A 22,040-nucleotide genomic window follows, 5' to 3' on the forward strand; every position below is an offset into this window, starting at 1 on the left:
TCTTGTTTATTCCTATCACATCTATTTGCTAATTTTCACCAATACTTTGTGACATTACAGAACAAAGACCTCAAGTTATATACTTCCCCTTAAAACTATAATGCTAAAGAGTATTTTCAAAACCCCGAATGCCAGAGAACAGTGCTTTCAATAAAATCTGTCAATGACCCAAGGTACTTGATTCAGAAACCTATGTAAAGTCATACAGTCTATGCTAAAATTCTCCGTCACTGATTCTCCTCAAAAGTTTGGTGCTTTTCTTCGTAGTGAAATGATAACTATATTAATGTGCTCTGTTTATCCCTAAACCTATTGGAAATATGCTTCTTATCTGACTTGCTTTTCAGGGCAGCACATACCCTGGGACACAGGAGTTTTTCTTCTCCTACGCTGTTACAGACCCAATTCTGCTAGCAAGACAGATGCTGGTATCCTAGATCCTATGGGATGCAATGCCTTGAGAAAATTTATATCAAACAATTATTGCATAATCTCAGGCTGTAATAAAACCTCCTACACCGTACACAGGCATCGAGTTCCTCTTAGACTTTTGTGTCAGAGGAAGGCGTGTCCGTGTCAACAGCAGCTACAGGTCCCTGTATGAACCCGTAGGATCCCCTTGCTGTGCATGTGAAGGAAGTTGAAGATTTCTGAGGGCATAGCATGAAAACCAGGGCGAGGTTTCACATTATCATAGTAGTGGTGAGTTATAAAAATCCCTGAGGGGTTCATGGGGAAGGCCCAAAAGCCAAAAAGGTGGACCTCTTCGCAGAGCTCCAGGGCAGCAGTCACCAGGATCAGTCCAGTGCTAATCCGCTTGGCCCGCACCCCTTGGCCGAGCCAGTAGCGCGAGACATTGATGAGATACTGGGGATGAAAGTAATAAACAGCTTGCTGAGATTCAAAATCATCCAGGACATATTTGACCCGGATTGAGACGTCCGTGTTGCGAGTGTTGTAGAAAGCTGGCAGCAGCACGGAAGCGTTCTCATAGACCTGGAGCACGTCATAGAAGGGTTTCCTCCATTTTTCCAGCTTATGAAATCTAAAGGGAAAAGGATGTAAGAGATTGTCAGACCAGCATGGACTCAGTTTGGACCCAGCAGAAAAGAAGACTCCAATGGGCTTTTATTGAAACATTTCTGATACGGAGTTAACTGAAATGATGTGCCAGTTAACAAAGGGAGTATATTTAGATTTGTAGCTAAAGCATCAGTATGAAATGCAGAGCAAAAATGCAGGGGATAAGAAAAATACATGTTCTCCTCTCTTTTGGCAATACATTCATTAAACAATGGACAAATTTTGTAGACATTTCTGGTGACGTCTCACTTCTCATTTCATTGTAAGTATGTCATTTTCCCAAGGTGTGGAAAGCTGTGTAGTACACTATGCAGTGCAGAACTGTATAAAACAGTGGCAAACACCAAAGCAGAGAAAATGTCTAAAATGTCTAACTGTAGGATTTAAAAGAAATCCAAAAGGCGAGCAAATGATTTTATGTTGCTCGAGAAAAGAAACACATTCCCCATCAAGAAAGGAAAGCAGTAATTGGCCCCATGGTCCCAAACCTGTCAGCAAGGTGGCATTAAGGTATTAACAAACTTAAAATTAAAACCACTCAGTCAACCCTTGCTATGAAGTTTAACTGGAATTTTTTTAAAAAATATGACAACTATTTAAGCATATGACAATTACTTATTTAAGCATTTATGGTGGGATCCAGTTGTTTCCACCCTGAATATTTCTGAGACATTTGCCTGGGTCTTGCAAGCAGAGCACAAGACTTCCAGGGGAAGGATGGCTCTGCTGTCATAAATGTAGCTCAGCAGCTTCCCACTTTCTCTTATCAATGCGCAGGTCTCAGTGTTTAACACATTCCTATAAGTTGTTACTGACTCCATATTCTGAATAATTTCAATTCAGAATTAAAGGTATGATTCATAGTGTCAGTTTAAAGTCACCTTGGGAAAAAAATTTCAGTGTAACAGTTAGAACTAAGTGAAAGGTAGATTTGGCAAAGCAGTAGAGATGAAAATACAAAACCCATAAATGACCTCTCAGTAATTATACTGGGATTGACAGTCACGACATCCGTCTTTACCCCAACATCCGCCAAGTATTTCTCAGATATAGGAGGCAAATTGCATCTATAAAGGAAAAAAAAATAGTGAGAAAGTTAAAAAATTCCTTGCACCTTTTCAGGACTACAAAGTAGCGTTGATTTAAGCATTTCTTCCAAGCAACAAATCCACAAACATGTTGAGAATTTAAAATTGTATCAAACCAAGTTGATGCCCAAACTGTGCATTAAAGTAACAAGTTCTTAGGGGCTCTGCGAAGACCTGTCCTCTTCCCCAAGCTTGTGACAGCTGACCCCTTTTCGTAGATGTAGTCAATGTTCACTCATTTTGCTTCCTTAATAGCAGTTCAACTATTTTCTTTGGCAGTTTAGGATGAGAAACAGGGTGAAGCCCCGAGAACAATCAGCCTATAAAATCAAAGACCTCCTCAGCAACAGCTGAGCTGTATTTGATAAATAACAGATAAACTTTATCTATAATACGGCCTTAAACATGCTCTTTTTTATACCCAAGACAACTTAGGGGATGCTCCACAAGAGACAAATCAGTCCAGTCCTAATTAACCCAAAACTATCTGCTCCCCTTCCTTTCCCCACTTATCCGTATCTCCCAGCGAGTGTAAGAGCAGCATTTCTGATTCTACAGATTCACCAGAGGATGTCAAAGCTATTAGGAACAAACTTGTGAAGATTTGCAAACCTTGACTTTGCCCAGCTTCCACTCACCTTGGCCTTGGCCTAGATTCATCATCTCACAAAATTTAGGGCATCCTGTGAGAGATGCTGAAGTTACCGAAACACACACGCACACAAGCTTCACTTCCACGGGTGACCCAGGTTAAAAAAAAAAAGCTTCAGTTGTGTTATCAGAGGCAACATAAGTGGCCTTGCAACTAGTTTTTCACTCCATTTAAGCCAGCGTTAGAAACTTGCTGACATTTTGAGACTTTTAGAAGTGACCTACAGCCTCAGTAAAAGCCATCACTGTTAAGATCCCCACATCTCAAAGATACTGCTGTGCCTAATTTCCAAACATCTCTGTATTTCTGAAGATCAGGGCTGAACAGGAGAAAACTGTGAAGGTATTTAGGGTAAGCGATGCTCAGTGTTTTCACAATACTACAGTTCAGCTGTCCGCATAATTTCTCAGTCACAGGGAGAGGGCAAGTGGGGGAGCAGAAGAATGCACAAAAATCCTTCAAAGTCCTTCTCAGACTCAGGAGGTTCACATCTACCTTCCCGAGAGTCCCTCTTTATCAGGTCAGAGAATTTTTTTAGCCACCTCATTCTTCTCACAGACAATGTTATTTCCAGCACTTTTCTCTGCTATGTCATGCAACGTCCTTCTGGAGTCCTCTAGCATCCTCAGTTCCACCTAGCACCAGGCATTGTGCTCACTAGATTAGATTTGAGAAAGGTTTTCAAATACTCAGCTTTAGTATTTTTGAACAGTAAACTCCCACTCGGATTAAGAAAGACTGAATTTGTGGAAAATGATAAGTCCCTATAAAAAATCTGCATAAACTGTACTTTCATCATAAGGCTCCAAAAACTTGTCCCTGTAAAAAGAAAGCCCCATCTCTAAATGCACCCAGTGTTTCATCACAGATCTCTACTCTGGCCAGTAGATGGAGATAGACAATAACAACTAGTAAATGCAATTTGTGTGTGTGTATTTTATATATTTTATTGTACTATAATTAATTGCTATCAGAATTTATTTCATAGAAAAATCTTGGTTGCATCCCACTGGCGACAAGCTTCCTGACACGAAAAGATTTTCCCAGGTGTCCTGAAGGTATCACTGAATGTTAGCAGCAGGAAGTTTTTGAAATACTTTAAGGAATTAACTCGTTGGTGACCAAGATGGTGATTCCTGACAGTTTGGCGAACTGGTGTTAGACTGGAAAGCGGATATGTTCAGACCTGACCTTGAACACAAGCTTTACTTTAAAATCGTTGTCATTAGACGTTAAACAGTAGTGTGTCTCTCTGCATAATGCTGGTCCCACATGTTTTGGAGAAACCAGGGGTTTCTTTCGCACGAGTTCTTGTGTATTTATTCATATTTCAGTCCTACTTAAGCTTCTATTTAATTAATTACTGGTACCAAAAGCAATCCAGTTTCTAAGTTCTATACTGATCTTCTTTGCTCTTTTTAATTGGTTTTGGTACAGCTCAAGGAAGAGTAACAGTGGTAAAAGGAGACCTCCACTGAAAGTTCTAAAACACAAATGACGACATTTGCTGCCCGTATTTCCATTTCCACTCAACAGCTTGTTACCTGTGTAACGTACTGCTCCTTTCGACCACGCTGACAGCTGCAATCCAACACAACAGAAGGGGCTCTGCAATAATTATTTAATGTATATGGGGTACACTAGGCTTTTAAGCAGCAACTTATGTGAAGCCTGGACTGTTTCACAGTTCAAAACTAAGACACTTGTTTTCTATAAAGTGGGCACAAGACACAGACATGAGGGTCTGAAAACGATGAATAGTGAAGGTAGGACCTGTAAAATTTTATTTCTCATTTGATGGCAAATTAAATTCAGAATGCAATGAGCCAAAATCTGACCTAATTTTTGCTGGTGTAAAATCAGAGAATTCATTGATTTATGCACAGTTACTCTAAACCAACAGCAGCGTACGCAGGACCAGAAAATAGGCCAACAGAAGTAAAAAGTTTTTTTCTTTTCTACAGAACAGGTCATGAATCTGTGAGCTAGCTGTCACATGCCATGACCCAGGCAAAGAGCTTAACAGGATTTAGAGAGGGATTAGTCATGCATATGAACAATAAAAAAATCTTTCCCATGTATATTAAGGATGATAAAAGTGCTGCTAAACTCCGTTATCTGGGGATGCAAGTCAAGGGACATCCCAGTCTACGCAAAACCTGGGTAACTCCACACATGGTGGGGAGCGCAATATGAAGACACTCAACCTTCAAGGTTACTCAGGTGCCTCTGCACATCCTGGAGTCTGCAGTACCGATTACAGTGACACCCCTTACCCAGCACGTGAGCTCTGCACCACTTCAGAAACACACCTCCAAGGCACGTGAGCTTTGCAGCGTGGAGCTACCAACATCTGGCCAAGCTGTTTGTCACGAAATAGAGGTTGTGCCTCTAGTTCAGAACTGACCCAGAAAATCATGGCCACATTCATAGGACACTGCTCCTGAACTAATATCCGTGGAAGTATAAAGCCATAACCTCAGTACCAGGGGATGTTCTGAATGAGGACATCAAACTTTGTCAGTAAGTCAAAGACTGACCACATGGAGTTAGGGAGAAATAATTCCTCAAAGCATAATTTTTAAATAAGTGTTATACAGTGAGGTGTTTTTTTCAAAACATCGCTTTTTATGCAAGAAGCAGGCTTGATACGGCCAGTTTGGCAAATGACGTGTTTCCATGTGAGAAAGAATAGCTTTGTGATCCTTTACGTGTCATTAAAATAGGCAAAAATTAAGATGGTGCTGTGGTGATTACCGAAACACGAAGTCTGCACTGTCAATCTCCCGGCCACATCTGCTGTTCTTCAGAATACCTCCGTTCCCGACCACTGCACATTTCTTAAACTGGGAGCGGTGGTACGGCATGTCCTGCAACATCACAGCAAGGAAACAGTTAAATACCCTGAAACACGGAGGCAACAAGTCTTTTTTTTTTTACTTTTTCCTTTTTTTGTGTGCAGCTGCCTCTTGCTGCAGATGCAGTGATCGTATGAAGTTGACACTGGTTCTGGCCCTCAATATTCCCACGCTGTACATAGAAATGGATGGGATCGTTTTCTGTGCAATGAGAGATAGCATGGACAACTAACTCAGAGGGGGAAAAAAGCAATTACCTGGTTTTGTCCAAACTTAATAATGGAAAAAAATAATTTTAGAGACTTGCTTTCCCTTCTGATTTCCATATGAGGGCATGAACCATAAAATTAGCGTACTCTAGGTGTTGCCTTCTGAGCTGCCCGTAAACCGCTCCCTCCTCAGGCTCTGATGTCCTGCTTTGCAGAAGTCTGCACACATCGTTGCAGTTGCAGCTAGTAAAGCTCAAAAAGTCTCTCTAAGTGAGACAGCACATTACAGCGATTTACCAGAACCTAGCCCAAATTTTAGTGCTTGCTGCCACTAATTATACAAATAACAGTAATGATTATTAGTTAGCACTTGTACTACCAGCAGTGCCTACAGCCTTTGGTCAGGCACCTTTTTTGGACTTTCTGTAATCTTCAGGCAAAATTCTGTCTTCATATGCAGACATGCAGCTGCTGCTGAAGCCAGAGAGAGTGAAAATCACATCTCCGAGAACAGAACTGGGCCGTCAGGGTGAGAGCGTTGCGATGCAGAGCTGAGCCGCGCTACATCTCATGAATATGTAGGGATGCGCTTATATAAGCATGAGAGTGCTCGTTTTGGTACATACATATTTTATCAATAATTTCATGCCGCAAACTACAGAGAGATGCGATAGTGGCATGACATTTCTAGGTACTTATTCCCAGGAGCTTCCCGTAGCATTCATCAGCCATGAGGCAAAAGGGCATGCAATTACACCTGTCTAAGAAAAGCGGCAGCTGTCTGGCAGAGAGGCAATATAGAGCGGTCTGTGCTTTATCCCGTGATTTCTTAACACAAAACGCCTCAGCTGCCTTGAAAGGGAGATCAGAAGCCAGGCCTCCACACTCAGCACAAGGCTCTGGCCCTTACAGTCTTGCTCCTGTGCTTTCAGCCCTTTGTCTCCTACATCTGCCATGCTGCAGCCCTGCTCCTTGGTAAAGGGTGGCTTTGGCCACAGAGGTGCTGCCTAGTGAATCCCAAAGACACTTGGGCGTGGGATAGCGCCTTCAAAGCATCCTCAAGGCATAGAACAGCAACTATAGGACACGGCTAGCAAAAGCATAGGCATCTAGTCTTTCATGCGCGGTTCTGCACAACCAGGCAGGGTTTTGAGAATTATACTCCTGGACTTAGACACACCCATTCTTTGCACGTCTGCAGATGCCAAAGTGTTTTCCTGGATCTGAGCCTTCCCCCCACTCTGCCTTACTTCCCCATGTGTGCATTTAGATAACAGCGCTACCCTACCTCTTAGTAGTGCTCAGAAAGCAAACAAAAATCGTTAGACTCTGAAGGACAGCTTTAATGACATAAATCTGAGTAATTAACTTGAGTATTTTTCTGAATTTCTGAAAGGGGTAAATTTCCGTTATCCTTTCCAAATATGCCATTTTAAATCCATAAGGTGTGCCCCATGATAAATCTGTGGTCACATAAGCCCATTTCTGCACATCTGTCACTATGTGCCATGGAAACTGCCCACCGGTTATAACTTTGAATGGCCCTCAGGTCAAGGATTACTTGCTGAAAAGGTTTTTAATAATCATTTTAATGAATATATTTTAAAATAGTGCAGCCTGTTCAGAGATAAGCTGCAAACAGAAATAAGTATAAAAATAGTTAGTCATTATGAATATGAACTGTAAAATAATCATGCCGCTAAAAAACCAGACCTACCCCAAATGCTGGATTTATTGTATGTGAGTATTGCATTTTTAAAAAGTTCTGATCAGTAAGCACCTCTTTTATACACCTTTCTTAAGTTACTTCAGTAGCCACCTTGCTGCTAGGTCAGTAATATTCTGCAGGAAAATATATATATATACTGCGTACTAGAGCAGAGGACCACTAGAAAATAGGATAATCAGCTAAAATATCATCAAAATAAACATTTTCAAAGTCTAAGCAATGAAGTTTGTAGAAATGTCAAACACCCAGCTGCTAAATGCTTGGCTGTAGGATAGTATCTAGTGCAGCAGGTAGAGTGAAGTTGATTCTGCAAATGGACAGAGGCAGGAGGCACCTTTGGAAACATTCTGAAGATTTCTTGGTTGATGTGGAAGATTCCACTGGTATCCACTTCATATTTCAGTTTAGTTCCCAAGGGAGTGTTTTTCTGGGTGGTGAATAGAAAGGCAGGGGCATTGCAACATCTCGACAAAGTAGACCTGTAAAATGAAAAAGAGAAAAATAACATTATGGAGCTGACAGCATGCTTTAGGATTTGCAACTACTATTGCTCCTAACAAGGAAGGGTTCAGCAAAAAAGAAATTTCTCCACTGTAGGAGGAGGAAAATTGGGGGTTACCGGATTTTCCTTTAGAAAACTTCAGACTCAGTGAAATTTTTCTTGATTGAGGAACTTACGGTAAAAAAAAAAAAACAAGACAAAAGAAAAAAAAAAGAAAAAGAAAAAAAAAAACACAACAGAAGAAATGAGTTCCCTGTATCTGTCTCTTCTAGGCTGCAAGAAATACATGTGCAAATCCTGCTCTGCTTCAGACCCCAAAGCTGAGCTTCTGCCCCCAATGTCCTGGGGAAACCATCCTAATGAATTAGTCATCCTCTGCTTTAGAAGTCTTCCAGTTTGTGTAAATTATTTGCTCATCGCTGGGCAAGGAAACACAGGGGTTGAAGTATTTATCTCAGGACGTGGAAGCTTGGCAGGGCAGGGGTTTAAACACAGTGATACCTAGACACTACCCCACTTACCAGACTACTGTGGAGCACAGCACACTTTGATTGCAAAAAAACTTCAAAAATCTTAGTTTCGCCTTTGGCTTTGCACATGTGCATCAAGAAGGTGATGTGGCCCCAACATATGGGTCCCAGGCAGACTGGTCATGGCTACAACTCCAAAATCTCAGACAAATGGCCAAAATTTTCTTTGTCCCTGGGACAAAATGGCAGGTATTCCAATGCAAACAAGAACAGTTTTGAAATCTCAAAAATGGGATTCACGGTATGAAAGAAAAAAACATCCAGCTCTCATCCCCTTACCATAAGTTTCATATGAAATAGGGAACCATTTCTTAGCTCCCACGTTTTGCTGAATGCTTTTCTCCTTTTACTGGGGGAAATGAAAGCCCTGGCTTCAGCTTAATCTTACTCCAGAGCCAGTTTGTTTCTCAGTCAATGCATCTTATACTTTTAATGAAAAATACATGTCATGGCAAATGCACAAATGTGAAGATAAAGCCAAATAGGTCTCAAATAACCTAGATCAAACACCTTGCCTCTGGGGTATGTGGCCTCATTATGAATTGTAAAAATAAACCAGTCTTCTGCATGGTCTTTGTTACAAGCACCAGAAAGTAAACACAGAATTACGCAAACATTTTAGCGATATCCATTTACTATTATATATTTGATGCATGTAGAATAACACAATAGGATGATCAGATCAAGGCAGCCATTTGGACTGAACAAGTCAATGAATAATTTCTAATAACAGAATCGTTAAATAACCACAAGCAGTTAGTGGGATTGAATTGGGATATTTGAGATATGAGAAAACTCTTCATTAGTTCTGCATTAAGGAATTGAAAGAGAAGTTATTCTTTAATTTAATGTCCAACTGGTTTTGCAGAGGCAGGTTCCTTAATGTGAATGTCTGATATCTGATGGAGGAAGACTGTCAAGAAATTGTTTTCCTTAGCCTCCAGAGACAAAAGCTAGGGTGATTTTTGTGCTTCCTCCCTCCCTACTTCTTAAGTAGCTGCCATTTAACTTTTGATGGATTCTCCTCATCTCACCTGATGGTCAAGAACTGGCAAAGTTTGAAAGCCCACAGCACTTGGTTAGACAGACACCTTTACCCTCCTACTAGTCTACCTCCAGAGTCAGACTTAAGGCACTAGAGTTTCCCCACACATTCACCCACTGAAGTTTCTGTCCCATAAGGGCAAAAATTAATCAGACTGTGAACTTCTTTTTTTTTAATGACTTTCATGATTGTTTTTCCTGGAACCAGCTAACAAAGGTTAGGTTACATCCGGGTGCCAGTGGGAGTCTTAAGCAGCAATATATCAGGCAGGCAGGTACAGCCAGCAACAGAATTCTTTCACCTCTTCTTTTTCTCAATGCATCGTCTCGGATAGAGAGGGGTTCTTTGCTTAATGTGCTGGTGTTGGTGGGCTGACAGAGAGTGACGGTCCTCCTGATGGTCTTTAGACAGTCCTTTCTCACTGCTCCCACCCCTAGGCTGGCCTCCAAACTTCAGCGTGCTCCTCTCCATACTTCAAGGTGCTCCTTGCACTCTGAGCACAATCATTAGTTCTCTTACTCCAAGCAATCTTTAAAACAGTGTGCTCTAAACATGAATGGCTCTTGTCTTCAAAGTGGGTTCTGGTAACTGCCTATCAAGCAATTTCCAGAAAAGAAAATATGCTTGAAAAACCCTAAAAAACTAATGTGTGGAGCTCACGTTGGAAAAACTGCTATGAGCCTGGGACTAACAATCAGTTATTTTTAAAGATGTTAATGACTAACTCAGCACATGCATTCTCACATTCTTTCATTAACTCATGACAGCCATTTCCTGGAATCATGCAAGAGAATTTGGGAAAAAGTTGTGGGGACTTATTCTAAACAACAGGTCTGAATCATGCCAGTGACTTACAGACTTAACCAGGCTACATTCCACTTACTCTGAAATAATGTGGTTTCTCTAGACCTACTCAAATATGGACTTTGAATATATCAATATACAACACTCATATATGGTTTTGGCTTCATTCTACTATTGCCTTCACAAGACCAATTTTAAAAGTTGTATCTTGAAAGGACTGTGGAGGACCTTCAGCAAAGAGAAAGTGACATGAAGAAAGACGGAGTACTATAGAAACAAACTGCAGAGGTCTCCGAAGACCTGAAAAAATATCTATATAGCCAGGGAGGAATAGCCGAGAAGCCATTAAAAAAAAAAAAAAAGTCATATACAAGGTCTGAGAGTCCCTAATATACCACAGAAAAAATCCAGCTTGAGTATTTTGTAGGTCAAATTTGCAGCGTTACCAATGATATAACCATTTTACACCACCAGGGAGTTAGGTTGATATATTAAGCGCAGCCATTAAGTCTTGGCTCCATCCTCGCTTCTGCCTGAATCATACATGGAAGTCTTTCCCATAGCAAATTCTCTGCCTTTGCTGGGAAGACTGCTGTTCCACATATCAAAAAAGCTCCTTTTCACTCTTGCTGTTGACTTTTTTAGAGTAGAAAAGAGTCCATATTTATTCAAAAGGATGGTACACCAACAGTAACAGAGTTACAATGCTTACTCTTGCTATCTATATGAAGGTTTGATCTCTCTACAGGAAGCTAAACTGATACTAAACTAAATCTTACTCAGTCTCATTAAAGTGAACCATTCTTACTTGAATAAGTTAGCTTCTGTGACGTTCATCTCCCATTTGCACACCTGTAGGCTCTTCCATCTGTCAAACAATTCAGTTTGTTTCACCCTGAAAGCCAAAAAGAAAGAAAATAAAAATTCAGTTTATTACAAGGGCTTCATTTCCTAAAACAGCTGCAGTCAGGTCACCATGTGGGAGGCTGTTGATAGGGCAAACCAGTCCATCCAGTCAGTGCAAAATGTAGCTTTATTTCTTTTTCTGCTCACACATAGCAACTCTAAGCCACGTATACATAGGTAGTAATGGGGCTTTTCAGATGTTTGGGACAGATTTCTATTCCCTGATAGGCATTCTCCATTTCTTCAGGATAAAAAATGCAATATCGAGCAAGAAGCATCTACTGTACCAAAGTCTGTCTGCAGTCTGCTGGAAAGATAATCAGTGTCTGGCAACTACAGCAGCTTTGGAGGGAAAAGTTGGACCTAGCAGAAGGGCCTAGAAGATGGGGTGTTGGAAAAGAGGATACTTTAGATAACTTGGCCACCCACCATTATATTTTGGTGAGCTTATCCTAATCTGTGAGATTCTACCAAATAGCATTTTTGATAGATCTATTTTATAAACTGCAAGAGCACACGTGTAGGGATGGGCATCTACGACAGCAAGAGGACACGAAAAGCTCTTCACATAAGTATCTTTCCCGTTCCCTCTGTTAATGAATGTACTTTTAGTTATACCAAAAAATGACACTCCTGTTTCTACTAGGCTGATACAGGATGACACATTTTTGGTGATATCACAAATTCCAACCACTTCTACCTTATAGTTCGTACTTACTCTTCTGTATTTGGACAACAGATACAACGAAGGCCTTGCAAATATCTAGAGCAATGTCATAAACTGGCTGGGAAATTTTGAAGTCTGAGGTTTCTTCAAGACTGATAGCTCTTAATGAGCTCTATTCAGGCTTGAGGGCTTTGAATGTTTGAATAAAGCAAAGACTTTTAAGATAATTATATATTTAAAGTGAGTAGAACTTAGGATTTCCCAGGTTGTGGAAGTTACACGAACGAATTAGGTCATATTGTACTTTCTGCAGCCCACCAGAGCACATTAACTTGGAAATCTTCCATTAGCGTAAGGGTTGACTTAGGAAATGTAGCACATTAGAAGCAAGCACATCAGAAGAGCCCAGCATAGTAAAATAGCTTAATGTCAAATGGCATCTGTCGTAAAAGTAAGGCTAACTCTATCCAGGTGAGCAGGAGTCCACACACCTTCTATGTGCCATTTGATAAGATGAAGAAAAACGAGTAATTCTCTGTGCTGTCTGATAAGTATGCAGAAAAGCAATTCAAAACTCCCCATCTTCAGCAGAACACTGGCAGAAGTGCGACATTCTCACCCCTTCTATTTATTTTTAAGCACTGCAAGTCAGCAAGCAGTGCAAAGTTGTTACTCGTGTATCCTTCATCCAGTACCAAACACAGAAGACAAGGACATAACCTACATTTTTCTGTGCATAAAGTCAGTGAGGGAGACATGCTCAAAATCGTGCAGACCTGAGGCAACAAATTGTGTTTTCTGTAGCCTTGATTGCTTAATGCTATGTACTTGTACAGCTGCACTTTCAACTGAGATTCTCAGTGCACTGTACAGACCTTAATAAACCTTGTGGACTGTCAGTAAAATTACTAAACCACTGGTTTTAGGTACAGTAAGGGATCAGGCATAATCTAAGCACCTAAATTCAGTGCAATGTTGAAAAAGGCAACACAAAAATACCCTGCTACGCTCTGTCCAATGAGTTCCATTAGTAAACTCACTTTTTTTGCCTGCTTCCATCACTATGGTTTCATGGATACATCTCATTCATCAGTTTTCTGATGTACATATAGGACCACAAAACACAAATTATAGATATTTTATTGTTTCTCAGAATGCCATTTTCCTACTTTCTACTGGGTGTTATAAGTTGTGAAACTCACTGCTGATTGAGGAGGCTGGAAGCACAAATGGGCTCAGAAAAGATCTAAACCATTTAATAGGGAGGTTTGTCGTGCACTCTGATTACTGTGGTATAGTCACCATCTACCACTCCCCATGCCAGTATTTGTTATCAGGAAGGGCTAATCTTTTTGCTTCATTTCTTAGCCTTCACTAGTAACCACTGTCAATGATAGAATCTTAAGCTAGGTGGACACTTGCTATGAGTCAGTCTGGCTGTTCTTACTCTTCAGTTATCTGGAATATAATATTATAAATAATACTACTGTTTAATTCCGAACAATGATACCAGGCCTGACCAAAACGCCTCAATGTATGTGAAAAGCCTCCATTTTTCACAAATGGACCTCAGATCAAATTCAAATATCGCTAGCTGCAAACATAAGAGAACCTCAACAATCCCTGATGAAATCCCTATTGATGGGATCTCTTGAGCCTTGCATCATTTGACAATGTCATTGTAAGTTATCATTTTCATCCTGCCTGAAAAGTAACCTTTTCAGCAAGCATTCATTCATACTCACATAGACAAAACTTTCACCTCAATGATGTCCTGCCGTAATTCCAGGCATTTGGTAGAGTTGTATTCCAAAGGCCCTTCATAAAACTCAAAATACCTGAAGAAGAACAAGCAAAAAGGTTATAAATAAGGCTTAGACCAGAATACTGGTCTTACACATCAGTGGAAATTTGCTTAAGGTTGTAATTTATGATTTTTGCCTAATTTGAGACTACAGTGTCTGGCCATAAGCAGGTTATTACAGGAAAACACAGATGTTCTTATTGATTGTAGAACAGCCACCTCTGTCCCATTTGTCCATTCCCACACGAGTTCATCTATCTTGTAGGCACCAACCTTTTCCAGCAGTCAGCCCACGGCAGCTGACACCGAAAATCAGGGGAAAAGCACTGACCACTTAAGGGACACTGTTCCCATCCTTTCGGTATCCGAATGTGCTGAGAGTTTAAAAAACAGTCCAGTAAGTTTTGCTCTTAGGTGGAAAGCAAAGTGCTGGAGGTTGCCTCTTGTCTGTAGAGACTGTTACATAGCTCTATGCAATTGAGCCCTTTGTCGGGATCTTGACATATCTGGAGGGTAACGGAAACTGAGATTTTCTTCTCAAAAAATTTGAGATGGTTTGTGAATGAAAGGATTTGAATGCTCAGACACAGCACAAATGATAGTGCTATTCTTGATTAAAATATAGACATAAAAATTTACTTTTTTGGTTAAATTCTTCCACCTTAGCCATCAGACTGGAGTGAAGGGAAAACAAAATACAATTGTAGCTACTCATGTTTGGGGGCCAGAGAAAGCCCATGTTGTCCAGCGAACGCAATGAGACTGGACAAAAAACATTTAGGTTTAAACCAAGCTCTCTATCCATTTCACCACTTATAATTAGAAATCTGTATTAAGACCTAATACCTAAAGACTGCACATACCCATACAGCAGTTATGAGCATAATGAAGAAATATGAGGAGACGACCTAGAGGAACAGGTATTCTGACCAAGGCTAGAGCATATTATTTTGATGGATCCTTTAAAATCTCAGCATTCATGAGGCTGTAACTCCAAGCTATCTTCTGAATTTTCAATAGGAAAGAAAAAGATTTCTGGAAGGGCTTTATTTAAACCATGATTGGAAATGTAATATTTTGGGTTTGTGTCATTTTAAAATAACAACAAAAATCATGTTTGACCTGAATGTCTGTTCAGTTGTGAATACACAATCTTTAAGTAGGAATCACAGAATTGCAGAATGTCAGGGGTTGGAAGGGACCTTGAAAGATCATCTAGTCCAACCCCTCTGCTAGAGCAGGATCACCTAGAGTAGATCACCCAGGAACACATCCAGGCAGGTTTTGAATGTCTCGAGAGAAGGAGACTCCACAACTTCTTGGGCAGCCTGTTCCAGTGCTCTGCCACCCTCACAATGAAAAAGTTTTTCCTTATGTTCACGTGGAACCTCCTGTGCTCCAGCTTGCGCCCGTTGTCCCTTGTCCTGTCATTGGACATCATCGAGAAGAGCCCGGCTCCATCCTCCTGACACTCGCCCTTTACGTATTTATAAACATTGATGAGGTCACCCCTCAGTCTCCTCTTCTCCAGGCTAAAGAGACCCAGCTCCCTCAGCTTTTTGTCATGAGGGAGATGTTCCACCCCCTTCATCATCTCTGTGGCTCTGTGCTGGACTCTCTCCAGCAGTTCCCTGTACTTCTTGAGCTGAGGGGCCCAGAACTGGACACACTATTCCAGATGGGGTCTCACCAGGGCAGAGAAGATGGGGAGGAGAACCTCCCTCGACCTACTGACCACACCCCTTCTCATACACCCCAGGATGCCATTGGCCGTCTTGGCCACGAGGGCACATTGCTGGCTCATGGCCATCCTGCTGCCCACCAGGACCCCCAGGACCCTTTCCCCTACGCTGCTCTCTAACAGCTCAGTCCCCAGCCTGTACTGTCACATGGGGTTGCTCTTTCCCAGATGCAAGACTCTACACCTGCCCTTGTAGTTCATTAAATGTCTCCCCTCCCAGCTCTCCAGCCTGTCCAGGTCTCTCTGAATGGCAGCACAGCCTGCTGGGGTGTCAGCCACTCCTCCCAGTTTTGTGTCATCAGCAAACTTGCTGGCAGTGCACTCTGTTCCCTCGTCCAGGTCATTGATGAACATATTGAACAGTACTGGTCCCAGTACCGGCCCGTGAGGCACTCTGCCAGATACAGGCCTCCAACTAGACTCTGTCCCATGACCACAGCTCTCTGACTTCTTTCCTTCAACCAATTCACAATCCACCTCGCTACCCGATCATCCAGACCACACTTCCTCAGTTTAGCTGCGAGGATGCTGTGGGAGAGGGTGTCAAATGCTTTACTGAAATCAAGATAAACCACATGCACTGCACCACCATCACCTACCCACCTGGTTATGTCTTCATAAAAGGCTGTCATGTTGGTCAAACATGACTTCCCTTTGTTAAAGCCATGTTGACTGCTCCTAATGACCCTCTTATCCTTGCTACGCCTAGAGACAGCACAGAGGATAAGTTGTTCCATCACTTTTCCATGGATGGAGGTGAGGCTGACTGGTCTGTAGTTCCCTGGATACTACTTCTTGCCCTTTCTGAAGACTGGAGTGACATTTGTTTTCCTCCAGTCCTCAAGCACCTCTCCTGTTCCCCACGACTTACCAAAGATGATGGAGACTGGTCTAGCAATGACTTCCACCAGCTCCCTCAGCACCCATGGGTGCATCCCATCAGGGCCCATGGATTTATGTATGTCCAGCTTGCTTAACTGATCCCTAACCCAGTCCTCATCAACCAAGTCAAACTCCTCCTTTATCCTGACTTCCTCTGGGGCGTCAGGGGTCTGGGGCTCCTGAGGACAGTCTCTAGCAGTATAGACAGAGGCAAAGAAGGCATTCAGTGACTCTGCCTTCTTTGTATCCTCTGTCACCAGAGCACCTCATGCAACAGTGGGCCTACACTGCCTCCAGTGTTAGTTTTGTCTGTAATCTATTTGAAGAAGCCCTTTCTGCCGTCCTCGACTTCCCTTGCAAGGCTTCACTCCAAGGAGGCCTTAGCTTTCCTAGTTGCCTCCCTACATACTCTGACAACAGTCTTATAGTCCTCTGAAGTGGCCATCTCCTCCTTCCAAGATCTTTAGACTCTCTTCTTCCACTTGAGTTTGCTCATTAGTTCCCTGTTTAACCATGCGGGAGTCTCCTGGCTCCCTTTCTTGATTTCCTACCCGCTGGGATGCTCCGATCTTGAGCTTGGAAAAAGTGGTCCTTGAATATAAACCAACTCTCTTGGGCCCCTTTACCTTCTAGTACCCTGTCCCATGGGATTTCCCCTAGCAATTGCTTGAAAAGGCCAAAGTTGGCCCTGCTGAAGTGCAGGGTTGTAATCCTGCTTGATATTCTGTTCCTACCGCACAAGATCCTGAACTCCACCATCTCATGATCACTGAAGCCAAGGCTGCCCTCAACCTTCCCCGCTTCAACCAGATCCTGATTGTTAGTGAGTGTGAGATCTAGCAGTGCACCTCTCCTAGTTGGCTCATCCACCATTTGCATCAAGAAGTTTTCATCGATGCACTGGAGGAATCTCCTGGACTGTGAATGGCTGTGTAGGCCTTCCAGCAAGTATCTGGGTAGTTAAAATCCCCCATGAGTACCAGAGCTGGTGATTGCGAGGCTGCTCTTAGCTGCCTGTAGAAGGCCTCATCAACTTCCTCATCCTGATCAGGCAGTCTGTACTAGACACCTACAACAGTATCTCCCATGCTAGCCTGCCCCTTGATTCTCACCCACAAACTCTCAACTTGCTAGGAAAACCTTGTTAGTTTCCTTAGTCGTTCACACTTATAGTTAATATCAAAATTTGGGAGGATCCAAAGTTTAGTCTGTTCTGGAAAAGTGCTAAGCATTTACACCTCCCAGAGGAACTGTACGAAGGGAGAGTGTCCAGAAAACTACATCCCCAGGTATCTCCAACAGGGCCTCCAAGTGCCAGAAGCATCTAAAAGCAAACAGCTTTTGAATTTTGCCTTCTAATACATCCAGAAATAAATCTGACAAAGTATGGAAGAGAGAAATCCATAAAAGGGAGAGAGGGACTATAGTACATGACTGGAAAAAGCCCAAAAGCCTCCCAAAGCAATCTGCTACCAACTGGGAATGCTTCTATCCTGTCAAATGCTGCTTTAGGAAGTGTCTCCTTCACCTCTTCCTGAGGTTTTAACCACCTCAGCTTTGCCAGATCCCAAACCAACCACTTCCACGATCCAGTGAGAGGCACAAACCTTGGGATTGAAAGGAGGAAGCCCATGCCTAGGAGGTGGCAGGAGAACATCGTAAATTCCTAATAAAAAAGTAGACTGATTACTGGAAAAATACAATAGCTCAGCAATCTTTAAAAAATGTGACCGTTTGGAAATAGGTTTGCACAGTCTTCAAGGCAACAAACATATTCTAATTACTTTTGTAGAGGAAATTATGTATTTTAAAGCACTCCATAATCAGTGACAAATCTGTGAAAAGACTTCCTCGTCCTCCAGAAGGGAGATACAGCTCATGTAACATGAACCTTCATCTGGTCTCTCACCAAAAGGCTTGGGCTATCCTTTCAACTCAATAGTTTACCTGGAGATTCAACCTTTACTAAAGAGGAGCTGAAATCCATCGCACTGGCACATCTCCTGCATGCTTGTTGAGCGGGAGCTGAGTAACTTGCATGTTTTGAAAGCTGCTCCAACTGAAATTAAATTAAGACCTCACCTGGTTGCAGCAGGCCAAAGCCCTGTGTGGATGTACTCAAGATAAATTTCCAAAACTAAACTGAAATCTCTCTATGTGGAGCCAACACCATACAACTTCTTGATGGTCACAGGATTTTACAGGGGTGATAGAGTCCCCTCTGGCTTCAGTCCAGACAACTTTTTCATCCTCCTGCAATACTCATTTTTCTTACTGTACATTATAGTATCCATGCTTTACTTTGGTCCTTTGAGAAGACAAGATTGGGACCCTGATTGTGCATGTCCTACACAACAGCTGGAGGCAAGTATACATCCCCACACAACTTTCAGCGTGTTACACACCACTCTTACCTCTTTGGGCATAAGGGGGGATAGCAACATCTATCAGCCTTATCCTCACCTTTCACCTAACACTGCTTTTCAGTACCTTGTATGTGCCTCAGGACAGATAAGAATGGCAAAAATCTAGATTAACATGGATTTTTATCATTCCTGTGCCCTTCTGGCTCTGCTGATAAGTTAGAGAACTGCAGCTCAGATGTCAAACAGCACATGCTATCGTGTGGGAATGCTGGCTTCAGCCCATGGCACTGGAGACAAAGACGTCATTTTATGAAACAGAGATGAAATTTCCTGAGTAGCAGAGATTCGCTTTGATCAGTGCCCGTTTACTCAATCCACAAACCAAAAATAGAAATGAAAAAGGATGTGTTACCGAAGAGGCAGAAGGGTAAGGAGGAAAGGATTAGGTAAAAAATAAATCACTTCTGGATCTGAAAGGATATCCAGGAGGCAGCATTGCATTTGTAGGAGTTATTCTATTAGCCTGCAGCTTTGAAAAGCACAGGACAGTCCTGCAAGTTTCTAACTCTCCCAATAGCTCCAGGTTTTCCAACAGTCACTGGGAACAGCGAATTCACCATTTGGCACCTTGTGGAAGTGCAGAGAGAGGATCCATGAAACAGGCTGGATGACACACTGCCGATGCGGCACACGCCTCCTGCAGCAAAGGCAGGGGACGTTGACGGCCATGTCCCTTCTGCACCAAATGGGGAGAAGATGCTGCTGGCCATGGGGTGAGCTCGACTGAAACTAATTCAGTGTGCCTGAGACACTGAATAATCGTCATCTGGGCTGTCATTCACAAGCCCTGAACCACATCTGAATCAGACAGACAGACGCTGAGCCTCCTTAGTGTTAACGCTACTGATGCTGCAGCACCTAGGTTGCAAGCATTAACGATGCTACAACAGCATTAAGGAATTTGCAAGACAGTATCTGGTCAATAGAATAAAAAAATAAATAAATATTTTTCTTATCTTTCTCCCAGGGGTGTTCATGCTACTTATTTGCTTCACAGCAATCCCCCTTCTGCTACAGACACGAAGGCAAATTAGCAGAGGCAGCTCCCTGGAGCACCGGCCAACCTCTTCCCGCAGAAGCGCTTCATGCTCGTTTCACAGAATACAGCTTTTCTGAAACACTGGGTTCTAGCACAAGGAACAGGGGTTGCCTCAACCCCCATGGATGTCCTTTAAACCCAACTCCTCTGCTCAGCAGGGTCTGGTCCTGCTTGGGAATGTTTGGAGACCAGCCCCCTGCACTCTCCCAGAGGAAGCATCAGTCTCACCCACTCCCTGGTCTCTGAGTGCTGCTTCTGCCTATTAACTCCCACTCTAAACCATGTAGCTCTCTGTGAACAAAGATACATTTGCCTGTCAGAAAGCTTAATTAGCGTGAATGGAAACTGTCCTCCCCATCATCTTCCTCAATCTGATCTCCAGCTAAGAAGCAAGGGCGTAGTGCAGTTTATTTTGATTTATGCTCTCAATTATTGACAAGTGACAAACCTGACTACACTACTCCTTTTGCTATGGAAAAGGGCTGTGTTTCAGCTTTACAAGAATGACAGTCATGTTTTATATCCATAAAACAGAGGTGATGTGTCACCGTCAGAGTGTCCTCTCCCTGCACGGCCTTCGCTTCCCCTGCTGAAATCTAAATAACTTTTAACCCCCAAAGGTCACAAGCCTACAGGAAAACCAACACAAGAATTCATGATTCTTTACAACAGGGAACATAACAACAACCAGATCAAAACAAACATCACAGTCGCACACAGGACTGCGTTTTCCCGGGGTACTGGGCACTATTACACACAACTCGCTGCTCTATGTCCGTTCAGGTCAATTGTAGCTTTCAAATCTACAACATTTTTCCAGGATCAATTGCTGTATCTTAACACCATGCAAGCTGCAAGTGCTCAGAGAGGACTCTTTTTTTTATGGCTCTCAGTACGGAATGCCCAGAAATGAGATGCCATTCACACTGTAATTTTCCATTTTTGTCTAACTGAGATTTTCTTCTTTTCTAACCTTCATGTCTCCCACCGCAATCTCACTTCCAGCTGAGCAGCTTACTGAGCTCACCAGTGAGAGACAGATTTGGTTTCCCAGAACTTCCAACTAACTCTGAGGTCTTTGATCATCTGCAGTTGGGCTGCTCCCGCTTTGATCAAAACTAAGCTTTTCTTGATCATGCTACATGAATTTAAAAGCCTGAGACTTCAATCCTGCCTTCAAGTGACACTTGGATCGAGGCAATGATTTGTCTGATATATTGAACAAAGGTTTTAAAATCTAATTGAGTGTAATTGTCAGGCATCTTTTAAACAAGACCATTTTCTCCTGCGCAGGCCGCCTTTCCATTTTGCTCGTTCCTGCAGTGCCAGCTCTGCGCTCATGGCAATGAGGCTGCAGCACTTACGCCGCAAGACAGCAGAGTATTGCAGGAAGGATTCCACTTACCCTGCAGGAAAAACAAAGATCTTTCCAAAAATATACATTATCCAGTGACTAAGAAGTGAGAATAAATTACCAAGCCCTGCAGGCTTCTACTAAATACTTATTAAGAGAACTGTCCAATTAGCAGTGCCTGCATTCATCAGTATGGGCAGACCCACGACTCAGGTCTAGAGTCACCTTCCCTACTCAGGAACCTTGCAAGTGTGTCAGAGCACACTCCCCAAAGCACACAGGGACTCAGGTTCATCTGGCAAGGCCAGCATGGGATCTTCAGATACTTCTCGCAAAAATACTGCTGAGCTGGAGCATATTATGGATATAGGGGCTCTGGAAAACTCATCCAGAGCAGAGCAAACTAAGTGTTGACTTCATCAGAGAAGTGATGTGACCAAAAATGTGAGTGAACGACCAAATCCCACTAGCCTTTGCTTCTACTCTATGTGACAACATCAAAATCTACAAGATTTGGACGAAAGGTTTAAGGGCCTGACATCAATACAGTGATTTTTTTTCCCTCAAAGAATGAGTGCCACCACTTCGCATGGCATGTTCTCCTAAAATTGTGCAAATGTACTTGGACCCTGTTTGGAAGGCACGATCCCCGTTTGGCAGATAAAGAAGCTGACGTAGAGGCTGATTGACAGGTAAATCCATGGCAGGCAGGAACGGGGAC

General features: G+C 42.5%; 1 protein-coding gene across 3 annotated transcripts in view; it reads right to left on the reverse strand.

Annotated features, from left to right (window-relative positions):
* Window positions 1–576: 576 nt before the first annotated feature.
* Window positions 577–22,040, reverse strand: part of ST8SIA5 (ST8 alpha-N-acetyl-neuraminide alpha-2,8-sialyltransferase 5) — a 44,909-nt gene continuing 23,445 nt past the window's right edge. For 2 of the 3 annotated variants that reach the window (XM_086479721.1, XM_086479720.1), the window contains 6 exons: window positions 13,819–13,911; window positions 11,309–11,395; window positions 7,954–8,098; window positions 5,581–5,693; window positions 2,058–2,150; window positions 577–1,045 (listed from right to left, as the gene is read on the reverse strand). In XM_086479721.1, the coding sequence (XP_086335847.1) occupies window positions 577–1,045; window positions 2,058–2,150; window positions 5,581–5,693; window positions 7,954–8,098; window positions 11,309–11,395; window positions 13,819–13,911 (1,000 nt within the window). The remainder of the gene's footprint in view (window positions 1,046–2,057; window positions 2,151–5,580; window positions 5,694–7,953; window positions 8,099–11,308; window positions 11,396–13,818; window positions 13,912–22,040) is intronic. The other variant, XM_086479722.1, reaches the window with a different exon arrangement.

The sequence above is a fragment of the Leptosomus discolor genome, chromosome Z (assembly GCF_034619465.1).
Source record: "Leptosomus discolor isolate bLepDis1 chromosome Z, bLepDis1.hap2, whole genome shotgun sequence".
NCBI classification, from domain to species: Eukaryota; Metazoa; Chordata; class Aves; order Leptosomiformes; family Leptosomidae; genus Leptosomus; species Leptosomus discolor.